Raw genomic sequence first — 12710 nt, 5'->3', positions numbered from 1 at the left:
TCATTCAAAATGCAGCGGCCCGCCTGATCTCAAACCTACCGAAGTCAGCCCATGTCACCCCACTTCTTAGGGACCTGCACTGGCTCCCCATTGCTGCACGTATCCGCTTCAAGGCCCTCGACCTAGCATACCGTGCGGCAAAGGGAACCGCTCCCGCCTACCTCCGGTCAATGGTCTCTAACTACACACCCTCAAGACCCCTACGCTCTGCGTCTTCTGGCCGCCTCAGATCTACTCCTATCCAAGCTCCCGGAGGGTCATCAAAGAGAAGCTGCCTATTCTCAGTCCTTGCCCCACAATGGTGGAATGAACTACCCATCCCAGTTAGGACAGCCGAATCCCGTCCAATCTTTCGCCGTCGACTAAAGACTCACTTCTTCAACCATTATCTGAAATGAAAAAAAAAAAAAAAAAAAAAAAAAAAATCTAACCCCGACTAACCTTAATGTCATGCACTTGTCCTAATAAACTAACCTACACTGTAACACGCAACACTTTGATGAACATTGTTACTCAGCTGATAGAGTTATACCCTTCTTGCTGTCTTGTCGCACAGAACTTGTAAGTCGCTTTGGATAAAAGCGTCAGCTAAATGACTAAATGTAAATGTAAATGTAGTTGGACACCAAACTTATTTTCGTTGTACTGTAATTATGCTGTATAATGAAATACATTTGAATCTGTATTGTATCGGTTTATATATATATATACCCACATCTGTCTGTACATACCTGCATATAATCCTTTTTACATATATGTATCTTTACTATATCTAGATCTGTACATATCCCTTACTAGTTACACTGCTGACCAGTATGACTACTACCATACAGTTTGTCTTCATACCTGTATCACTATACATATTAATACTACAACTCTGTACATACATCTGATTAGCACTAATCAGTACTCAGTAGTACTAATTTATATATTTTATATCCAGTTGTATATATTGTATATTACTATTTGACTTTACGGATACATTTGCATTCTAGTTGGATGCCAAACATCTTTTCATTGTACTGTACTTGTGTTGTATAATGACAATCCATTTGAATCTAATCTAAGTGTACGTGTTTCTGAGGATATATTTTTTTACACAAGAGAAAATGTCAATAAATAACTAGAGACTCAATGGAAGTAGGATAATGCAGAAGAAAAGAGCTTGTAAAAAAGAAAAAAAATAATTCCAGGCTACATGAACACTTGGCTGACCTGCTGAGATAATAACCACACGCTTAGTATCAGTTATGCAATATAATACACCAACTGCTGTTCGCTTTTATTCTCCTGCTTCCCTTCAAAAACACGGACAAGTGGCGATGTGTGTCATACAATAGGGTTCAGCAGTTTACGACTTAACCTTGGGTGACAGAACAGTTAAAGCCACCCTTTGTTTCGGACAAAAGCTTAAACACGCTGGAATCTGTGTCGACTAAAAAGGTGAAGCTGGATATTATTCAGCATGAAAAAAGATGTAGTGATGGCTGCCTTCCTCTAGGGGCAGACTGTGGTCAGGAAAGCACTGAGGTAAAAAAATAAGTTTAAAAAAATAGTTAAAAGGTATTGTAGGGTTGACAGGATAGTTGTTATGACTCCGATAATAACGACTTGGGAGGATATGAATAATACTTGGAATGTGACTCACATCCTTTCAATTGGTGAATCAAATCTTAATAATAAAAAAGGAGCAAACATACAAATCTCTCATGGTATTTTCCTCTGGTTTAGGAGGATAACTGTAACTGGGTCTGTTGGAGTGGCGTTAACTAACTGCGTGACACGTCGTAATGTGTGAAGGACTTATCGAGCTCTCGGCGGTCACAGAGCCTCCTGCACTACTTACCCTCACAGCTGCGCTTGTCGGCGGCCAACTCGTAGCCCGGGTCACAGGCGCACTTGTAGCTGCCCAGAGTGTTGACACAGCGTTGCTCACAGCGACCATTGTCCGGCTTGGAGCACTCGTCCATCTCTGCAAAGCACAATGACATGTTAGGACCCTTTAGCTGGCCTCCTGGCTCAATGGCCTTTCGAGAGCGGCCCTCCAAAACAGCACCGGAGCTGCACAAAGAGGGTCAACAGAGATAGAATGATGTAACGTATAGCCGAGGAGGAAACATCTGAAATAACAGAAGGATTCCACCGGCGCAATAATTCCACAATGCCGAGAGAGACCGATGACTGGAACGAGCCCCATCGGATAGGAGGGATGTTTGCGATGTTTTTAGCGGTGACCGGGTAGCTGATTTAAGTCGTCTGTCCCTAAAATTAAAGAGAAATGTTGTTTGCCTGATGGAGACATGACATTTGGCCCCAAAGTTAAATATTGGCGTGCCAACGCCTCGCAATAAATAATGCACCGATCGGCCAGGTGGTGGTCAAAGGTCAAAGTGTACAACTTTGAAAAGCAATAACTTGTACACCGTAAGTCCGATTGATACTTGACCTCGTACACATATCCACCTATTCTAACCCGCCATCTTAGCGACCATATTGAATTTTTGGAACACTTTCCCCCCCCAATTCCCACCAATCTTGCTGTGTGACATCTAAGCAGCAACGTCTCGACACGCTTGCTAATGCAGCCCAAACTTGGGACAAGTCGAGTCTTCCTGGCTACTTCCCGTCAACGTCGTCAGCTCTGGGGAAACATGCAGACCCAAGAGCTCCTGAATGAATGACGCGGGACGTGAAATTGCTTATACGAGTAAAAGGTAGAAGAGGAGGCGTATTTGATTGAGCAACAACTTTGACGACGGTAAGCTAGCCTGGTGAATTGGCTAGATTTGAAATTTACATTCCTGATATTTAAGCAGTCGATTGCCATTCAACAGACTTTATAGACTTTATAATTATAGGTGAGCACCTATGACGACATGAATCACGTGGAGTTTTCAGTGAGGACATTGCCTCCAATTAATTTCTACCCCATCACTTTTTCCAGGAAGTGGCAATAATGCTTAAAGTTCAGTGTTACAACCCGCCGTTGAATCTCAAAGAAGCAGCGTTGTCTTCTGGGTAGACGGTAGACGCCAGACATCATACACATATCCAGCTGTCCATGGTCTACCACTTTGGAAATAAAGGAATATCTTATCTTATTCTGAGAAAGTTCTGACCTTTGAAGAAGTTGGCAGCGAAGCCGGCCTTGTTGACGGAACCATCTGAGACGAATTTCATCCACAGCTGGTTGGAGCTGGTCTTGATGTCGTCTGGCTTGTCGTAGCCACAGAAGCGGCCCAGCAGGGGGCTGTTCTCAGAGTTGCCGTCGCGCACCTCCAGGTAGTCATAGGCACAGCTGTCATGTCTCTCAATCTGAGGGGGGGAGGGGGGGGCAGAGGGACTGGTGTCAGAGTGTCGCACAGCAAGACCGACCAAACAACTTATTTTATATAATTCATTCAAAGGCGTTTAAAAAAAAATTATCATGCACATCTTGTGTCTTACCTATTTTTTCTCTTGTCTATTTTATTATTGTATTATTGCATTTTCACTGTATGCCCTGGTATGTATATGTGACAAATAAACCTCTTGATTCTTGATTCTTAACACAAAGCGTTATCTACATACTTAGATAGAACTTAGAACTTACAGTGTTGTGATCTGCAAAGCCTCAGAAGGAGCTTCTACCCCCTGACCATCAGGATGCTCAATGTGGACCATATGCAACACCATCCATTCTACATTCATTAAACACACTCACCTGTAACATTCACTTTAAATACTTTTAAACACTACACCATGTGTTATCTATTGATTACCAAAATATTTGCACTACCTCTACCTAATTTTACCATTTATTTTTTCATTTTGTACTTTAGTTTTGTATATTGTATATTTTGTATAGTGTTTGGTCTTTATTATTTAACTTTTCTTTTTACTGTATGAAGCACAATCTCAGGGGGCTCATACAGAACCAAGCATTTCACTGTAATGTACCTTATATGTGACAAATAAAACAAAACTTGAAACTTGGAAGGGCTAAAACAACACTTGACGTTTTACCTCAAAGGATTGGAAGGTGAGGCCAACATGGTATCCCTGCGCCACGGAGATCTTCCATATGCAGACCTTGTTGGGTCTGTAGTCGTCTGGATAGTTGGGTGACTGGATCTGCCCATTGTCCTTTCTTACATCACCACCACAGATGGCTACATCACACACACACACACGCAAAATATATATCACACCCACTGGACACCAACATCATCAACACAAATGCGTCTCTAAAGAGCATGTGCTCAATATTATGACTTGTGCAACGTGGATTCATAAAAATGCTTACAACATCAGCTCTCTCTCACACACACTCATGCAAGTATGCATATACACACACACACACCACCCCTCTGCACTGCAGTTTGGAATCAATGGAGCTGAATAAACTCTGGCCAAAATGTGATTAATGCAGTGTAAAGTGTTTGACACATATATAGTGGGGGAGCCAAACTTGCTTGGCGTCAGTCAGCTGGGTGGAGTGTGACTGGCTGTGTGATTGGCTGTGCTTGGTGTCAGTCAGCTGGGCGGAGTGTGACTGGCTGTGTGATTGGCTGTGCTTGGTGTCAGTCAGCTGGGCGGAGTGTGACTGGCTGTGCTTGGTGTCAGTCAGCTGGGCGGAGTGTGACTGGCTGTGCTTGGCGTCAGTCAGCTGGGTGTGTGTGACTGGCTGTGTGATTGGCTGTGCTTGGTGTCAGTCAGCTGGGCGGTGTGTGGCTGGCTGTGTGATTGGCTGTGCTTGGCGTCAGTCAGCGGATCGGTGTGTGGCTGGCTGTGCTTGGTGTCAGTCAGCTGGCCGGTGTGTGGCTGGCTGTGTGATTGGCTGTGCTTGGCGTCAGTCAGCGGAGCGGTGTGTGGTGTGTGGCTGGGGACTCACCTTCATACACGGCGGAGAAACCCTTCCCCACCCAGTTACTGCTGCTGCGGAACTCGATCCACAGCCGGCTGTCGGTGGAGATGATTGGCTCAGGCAGCTTATCGCCACAGAAACGACCTGGGTCCACACACAAAATCACAGAGGCATCAGGCCCACTCACCACCTCGCCCTCTGTGGTACAGCTCTCTGCACAAGCTCACGCGCCAGGTGCACATGAACCCTTTCACTGCCACACTACAGAAGGTTAACCCTTTACTATCACACTACCGACGGTTAACCGTCTGTAGTGTGATAGTAAAGGGTTAACCTTCTGTAGTGTGGCAGTGACAGGGTTAACCTGCTGTCGTGTGGCAGTGAAAGGGTTAACCGTTTGGTAGTGCGGCAGTGAAAGGGTTAAAGTCGAGGTAAACGTGACTAGCAGTGGGCAAGTGTTTATATATAGTATGGGTGCATGATATATCAGTGACCATATCGGTATTATTGACCGATGATAGTGATTTTTGTCATATATCGGTATCGGTCCGATGAGCAAAACTGGGCCGATGTGAACAACTGATGGTTATTTCTCTGACTTTGTTTGGGTTGTGGGCTAACATCGTTTCAGTATGTACAAAAATAGTACATACAAATTCCGATTACCATAAACATTTGTTTTATTCATACAGATCATATCGATAACATCGGTTGTCGGCCATAACAGAAATGTTAATATTGGTTATCGGTATCGGTGCATCCCTATGTTTAACATAACATTAATGTTTATGTTTCCATTTTCTATGTAAGTCAGTACCTTTAAGAGGAGCCTTCCTCCAGTATCCATCTCGGATCTCCACATGGTCGTACCAACACAGGTGGCTCCTGTACAGATCCATGGAGGTGAAGTTCAGGATGATCTTTAGAAGCCAAGAGAGCATAATGGTTGATTACGAGCATGGTAAATAAATGGTAAATGGACTGCATTTATAGAACAGATTTGATCCAAAGCGCTCTACAACTTATGCCTCACACTCACGCATTCACTCACATTCACACACCGCTGGCGGGGGGAACCATGCAAGGTGCCGACCTGCTCATCGGGAGCAGTTCGGGGGTTAAGTGTCTTGCTCAAGGACACTTCGACACGCTGCCGGGAGGAGCCGGAATCGAACCCAGGAACCTTCTGGTTACCAGATGATCGCTCTACCTCCTGAGCCACTGTCGCCCCGAATACCAAGGGTCACACAATGCTAGTGTTGATTGGGTTATCAGACATGTGAAATATTAAGAAGGAAGCCACTGTATAATGACTATGCAACGCATTGCAAGTATCAAACCCTTCCTCATTGCTGCCCGAGGAAGAGTTTGATACTCAAAACTGATTGCATAGTTGTTTTTTGTATTATACATTGGCCTCCCTCTGCATTCTTTTAATATTTTGGACTCTTTTTGGGAAACCTATTATATTCCACTTTTTGTGAGTTATCATCAGACATGACATCATCCTCAAGAGATGGAGATATCACATCTAAAAAGCCAGTAAAACAGCTTGTGTGTGTGTGCGTGTGCACTCAGGCATTTTCCATGAACTCATCCATCCTACCTTCTCGCCCGGCGTGACCGATATTCTCCAGATGCAGTGCATGTAGGCAGAGTATCCGTTTGGGAAGCCAGGCGATGAGAAGTTCCCACTGCTTTCCTGCAGACTGTCCCCACATCCTGATCCACAGAGAAACACACACACACACATGAGCTAAAGATGCACACATACTGATATCAGATATGCACCGGGCTGATATCGCAACAAGATATCGGTGTTTCAGAATTTCCACAATACTAAAAATATGATAGAGGGTGTTGTGTAACATGTCCGAAATCAACTCGATTTTCGGACTTATTTTTACACACAGGATGTTAGGTTCATATTTTTCAGTGAAGAAATAAGGTATCAGATAGCTACTCTCTATCGACCGACACTTAAGGTGCTGTAAGTGGTATTTTCTATAAATAATTGGTCTACATGTTAAGATTATAGCTCTGAGAGCCATCAGTGATATAGAGTGTTGTTCGGTCAGTAACATGGGTCTCCCAATCCATCCTGCTCTGCAGTAAGCAGAAAATACATTTCCTGGTATCCTGCTCCCACTTTATCCAATCAGAAGAGAGAACTCAACACTGCAAAACTGGTCTGACAAAAATAAAAACTAGAAACTAATTTTAAGCAAATATGTGCTTGAAACAAATGAGATAAGATAAGATATTCCTTTATTGATCCCCTTGGGGAACTTCAGGCATCATAGCAGCATGGGGGAGGGAGGGTCAGATAAGATATTCCTTTATTGATCCCCTTGGGGAAATTCAGGCGTCATAGCAGCATGGGGGAGGGGAGGTACAGGTAGTACAAACAAGCAGTGTAAACAATATAACAAATCAATATAATTAACTAACTGAAGTATACAGTATTCACATAAGGTGCAGTATGCATAAGGTAGTATTATTGTCGCTTTAGGTTCCTAGTAGTTGTAGTTGGATGTCTGGCAGCAGTCCCTGCCCACCGTTGTGGAGCCTGATGGTCGCTGGTATGAAGGACTGGCCGAGGCGGTTAGTTGAGTGTCGGGGGGTATGAGTCTGTGACGGAGCGCGCTTCTCATCTTGACTAGCTCGTCGTAGAGGGTGTGGGAGGGATTCTCCAGGATAGCAGCCAGCTTCCTTCTCATCCCCCTCTCTGCCACCACCTCTAGTCTGACCAGCTCGACTCCCACCACGGAGCTAGCCTTCCTCACCAGCTTGTTCAGTTTGTTGGTCTCCCTCGAGTTGATGTAGCCTCCCCAGCATGCCACAGCATAGAAGAGGACGCTGGCCACTAGACTGGTAGAATGACTGCAGCAGTCTATTGCAAACATTGAAGGACCTGAAAGAACAGCCTGCTCTGTCCCTTCCTGTAGAGGGCCTCTGTGTAGGTACAGGTAGTAGAGACATACAGGTACAGGTCACAATAATTATAGTACAGTGGAGAAGTAAAAATAAAAATAGAATAAAAAGGCAGTGTAAACTATATACAATATAATTAACTCTGGATATGCGCATATGGGCAACAAGGTGCGAGATGAGGGTATGTATGCCCTCTCAGTTATATTTGCCCTACAATAAATATATGCAATAAATAATCTAATAATCCAATAGTCAATCTAATCTAATATATAATTTAAAAAAATGCTAAAATGTTGCTAAAAAGAATCTGCCAGTACAGTAAGCACATTGGGTTTGGCAAGATTTCTTGAAATAAGTACAAATATCTAGGGTTCTCTCTCCTGATTGGATAAAGTGGTAGAGGGACTGGGAGACTCATGTTACTGACCACTGTCGGAATATAGAGCTATTTAAAACCTATTTTAACAAAAGAATACCACTTACAGCTCCTTTAAAAGCACTGCACTCGGAATCGATAGGCAGTGAAACAGTGGTATATATTGTGCATCCCTAGCAAAGGAGCTTTGAGCCGCGAACACCAAGGAAACTATAAAAGAAGGAAAGGTCATCACATCAGAATACCAGCGTTATATGCTCTGCTTGGTGCCAGACTTTGGTGCCAGTTCTATTGAAGCCTGAATTACAATAAAAAATTTACATCAACAACCAATATATAAAACATTAGCTAGTTAACGATGCAACAAATTGCAGATGATTCTGACATCCGAGGTAAGGACCCGTTTAAATGACGGGACCTAAACGAGGCGACGGCTGATCCCATTCAACTCAATGTCGGCCGAACTGAAAGATCACACAGTGACGTGATGATGACCTTTCCTTCCTTTTATAGTGTCCTTGGCGAACACGAGGAGCTGCCGATCGGTTCCCATCAGATAGCACCCCGGGCCCCGTCAGATAACACCCCATCGATCCCAGCCGGGGCTTGAATCCCGCAAGACGTCGCCACAGAGACAGACGCCGGCGGGATGTGAAGCCGAGGGCTGCTCTTTCATGTTTCATATTCCCATCATATCCAACCCCCCCCCCCACCACCACACGCAGATCGCCACACAAGGGAGAAGAGAGCAAAGACAGACACACTATATCTTGAGCATCCTCTGAAAATAAACCTGTGCCTACTACAAATAACACAGACCCCCTGGGAGGATTTGATTATGTACATCCTGCTAGTTTAAACCTCCCGTAGGTCGACTGACAAAACTAACTGCGCAGCAGGGGGTGCGGGGCTCGTTTCAACAAGCACACATGGCCTCGAGGCAGAGGATCACTCAGTATGCTTGGGTAGCTTTATACCCACTGGGGGTGGGGGGGGGGGGGGGAGAGAAGAGATTTACTTTATTAAATTGGAGAGAGAGAGAGAAAATTACAGAGCGTAGAAACTGTATGCTGGTTTGTCTATCTTGGGAACTATCCTCAGATTATTACCCCTGTGCCTCCTTCTCCCCCCCCCCCCGCGCCTCCTCCTGCCGCTCAGAGCTCCGCGAGTGACAACGTCGAGGAGGCGTGAGCCGCCGGCTGCGTCTGATAACGTTGGGGGCGGATTAGTTCTGCTGATGCTGAACCATTAAAACACACACACACACACACTGCCACTGAGGAGGCCGACAGATGTTCCCTGGAATGCGCCATGAGGCGGGAGATGTGTGGCTCTTAAAGGGAGATGGGAGACTCGCTACATCACCCCCCCCCCCCACACGCTGCCGCGCGCCACATCATCCGCCCTGCCTCTCCTCCGGGGGGACGGCGTAAGTTCATGCGCCCCCCCCCCCCCCCCCCCCTCCCCCTCGTCATTAACAACTTACTACAGACGGACCACACTGCGCCCGTCCGGCACCGCGGGGCACCGACACCGTGTTTACTCACCGAGCTTTTAACGTGGGGGGCGGAAAGTCCAGTTATCCCAACCCGACCCCGCGGTCAACTCTTACAAATACGGATCTATTCAACAGATGGCTGTTCCAAACCCATGTCTGTTAATGCTATAAATTCTCTCCATTTCAACAGCTTGTTTTACGCCCCCGCGGCCTTAAAACCCCTCGTATGTCTTCGTAAAGCATAAACAAAGTGACCAACTAGGGAGAAACTCCAAGGTTGTATATTTCCCGTAAACTGCACAGTTTACACTGTAAATGTCACGTTCTGCGGACACGACAACAGTGTGTGCAGAATTCCCAAAAGGCTATTCTAAGCATTGTCTTCCTGGGACCAGCTGTTCCTTTGCCTCTATCTGGCAAAGAGTGATGACAAACTTCCTGTCCTCCAGGCCCTGTTTACACTCCCTTCTCCTGGCTCGGGAGTCACGGAAACGGTTGCCAAGGAGCCACACCGCATCAATGGTAAGATGCTCGCCTATTTTTCTATACAATGTGAACTACATCTGGGAAGGGACAAGACCGGCTCCTTTGCGGTTCTTTTGCCCTCGGCGGTGTGTCGCGCGTGCGTGCAGGAATAGGAAGCGTCTCCTGGTCTTACTGGAGCACTTGTAGAGCTTGCGTGCCTGGGAGATGTCCCCTTTGCTCAGTCTGGTCCTCTGGCCGATGGGAGGTCGCACTCCGTTAACGTCGTAGCGCGGCAGGATGGTGTCCAAGAAGATCCCTCTGCAAGTCAGGAGGAGAGACGTTAACGTGACATAATGAATCAAGACGGCAGACACACCTCTTTCCGAGGAAGTATCACGGTAGTGTGACGGTGGTTTCAGTTTTACCACGGTGCCGGCCATTGTATAAATCGTCCACATGTTATGTGTCACCGTGGTTCATGTTATGTGTCACCGTGGTTCATGTTATGTGTCACCATTGTACATGTATCACCATGGTACAGCTTTTGTTCTTAAATGATACCATGGTATAATCCAATTTAATGGTGGTAATTGGTGGTAATATTATGCTATTTCCAAAAATATTTTAGTCACTACCATCATCATAGTTACAAAGGAAATATGCCGGAAATATCATGATAGACCGTGACACGTAACCTAGTATCCTGGCATCCTCCAAGGAAACTATAACAGAAGGAAGGGTCATCACATCACCGTGTGGCGCGTGAACACACATTGGTGCCAACTGTGGAAACTTTCAGTTTGACCCTACATCTCCTTGTTTATGACCTTGTCATTTAAACTGGTTATTACCTCTGATGTCCGAGGTTAACGTCCGATATATTGGTTGATGCATATTTCCTCAGATAGCTGCTATATTTTGAATTGTAACACAGGCTTCAATAGAAATGGCCCCAAAGTCTGGCACAGGAGCAGAGCATTAGAGCACGGCGGTGTTCTGACGTGATGACCTTTCCCTCCCCTCTCCTTGGCATCCTCCACACAAACTAACACTCTCAGCGTGACGCGCAGGCCCACTCGCGGATGAGGTGAACACCCCCCGTTAGTGCCGGCCAGTAATTGCTTTCGGTAAACGTTGGCATTGTGGAGTGAGGATGAGTGGACACTGACAAGTCATTATCGTGCCGCAGCTGATTTCAGCCTTGGCTGTGATGTGAACCTCTGCTCACTCACAGCCTGGACAACAGACTCTCGCATTTACTGCGGATCAGCATTCTTACTTTTAGAGGAGAATAAAAAAAACTTGGCCATTTCGCCAGAGGAATAAATATGCGAGTGCCGAAAAGAGCCTCTGTTGGCAAAACGTCTATAAGAGAAGCCATAATATAAATATTTTTCACAAGAATGACCTGCCATAATAACAGAATGGAGCAACATCTGTTACTTCGATTTTGAAACATCGGTGAGACACCGGAATCTGCGGTAGAGAGTGTGACTAACTAATGAGTGGGAGTCATTAGTCTCTCATCGGTGACCTCGCCGCCGACATGCGTTTGAGCTTCATCGTCAACATCATCATAATCATCATCGAGGCAAGTGGTCGTTCGCCCCTTAAGACCGCATGAATATCGCCACAGAGAGCGAGGGTCACGCAGGGTGATGATTCAGAGTTTACCACAGACACACGTCCACAAACAAGTGTCCTGCAGATGGAGGGGGAACTAAACACCTACTCCCTTCTGTAGAAAGGAGCCATGTGGAAGCCAGACTAGAACACACAAGCTTTCGATATAGTATGTGGGAAAAACACCAACACTCGTTATTACAATTCAAAGCCCCCAAAATAACGTGATCAAAAGGAAGCACAGGAATGTCTCACGGCGTGGCGTGCATTTAAAGGAGGAGCGGTTTTGGCGTGGCGTGCGTTTAAAGGAGGAACGTCTCACGGCGTGGCGTGCGTTTAAAGGAGGCACAGAAACGGCTCTGGCGTGCGTTTAAAGGAGGAACCCCTCTGGCGAGGCGTGCGTTTAAAGGAGGAACGTCTCACGGTGTGGCATGCGTTTAAAGGAGGAACGTCTCATGGCGTGGCGTGCGTTTAAAGGAGGCACAGAAACGGCTCTGGCGTGCGTTTAAAGGAGGAACCCCTCTGGCGAGGCGTGCGTTTAAAGGAGGAACCCCTCTGGCGAGGCGTGCGTTTAAAGGAGGAACCCCTCTGGCGAGGCGTGCGTTTAAAGGAGGAACCCCTCTGGCGAGGCGTGCGTTTAAAGGAGGAACCCCTCTGGCGAGGCGTGCGTTTAAAGGAGGAACCCCTCTGGCGAGGCGTGCGTTTAAAGGAGGAACCCCTCTGGCGAGGCGTGCGTTTAAAGGAGGAACCCCTCTGGCGAGGCGTGCGTTTAAAGGAGGAACCCCTCTGGCGAGGCGTGCGTTTAAAGGAGGAACCCCTCTGGCGAGGCGTGCGTTTAAAGGAGGAACAGGACAGTGGAAGCCTTTTCTCACTACTGTCTCACTTGACACTTTGCTAGTTTATCATCTCCCTTTTTCCCCCTCTGGGCATTGGCGAGCAGTGGCCCTGCTCCCTGGCCGTTCCCATGG

General features: G+C 46.3%; 1 protein-coding gene across 1 annotated transcript in view; it reads right to left on the bottom strand.

The window, feature by feature from the left end:
- bmp1a (bone morphogenetic protein 1a) overlaps positions 1–12710 on the bottom strand; it is a gene marked incomplete at its 5' end in the record, with an annotated part of 53215 nt that overhangs the window by 21067 nt on the left and 19438 nt on the right. Inside the window, 7 exons of the mRNA XM_084323094.1 lie at positions 1847–1972; positions 3120–3315; positions 4006–4151; positions 4874–4990; positions 5664–5766; positions 6453–6568; positions 10313–10437. Coding sequence (XP_084179220.1) covers positions 1847–1972; positions 3120–3315; positions 4006–4151; positions 4874–4990; positions 5664–5766; positions 6453–6568; positions 10313–10437 — 929 coding nt within the window. The remainder of the gene's footprint in view (positions 1–1846; positions 1973–3119; positions 3316–4005; positions 4152–4873; positions 4991–5663; positions 5767–6452; positions 6569–10312; positions 10438–12710) is intronic.

The sequence above is a fragment of the Notolepis coatsorum genome, assembly GCF_963971535.1.
Source record: "Notolepis coatsorum genome assembly, chromosome: 10".
In the NCBI taxonomy this organism is placed as follows: domain Eukaryota; kingdom Metazoa; phylum Chordata; class Actinopteri; order Aulopiformes; family Paralepididae; genus Notolepis; species Notolepis coatsorum.
The sequence above is the reverse complement of the archived record's forward strand: the minus strand, read 5'-3'. Positions and strand labels throughout refer to the sequence as shown.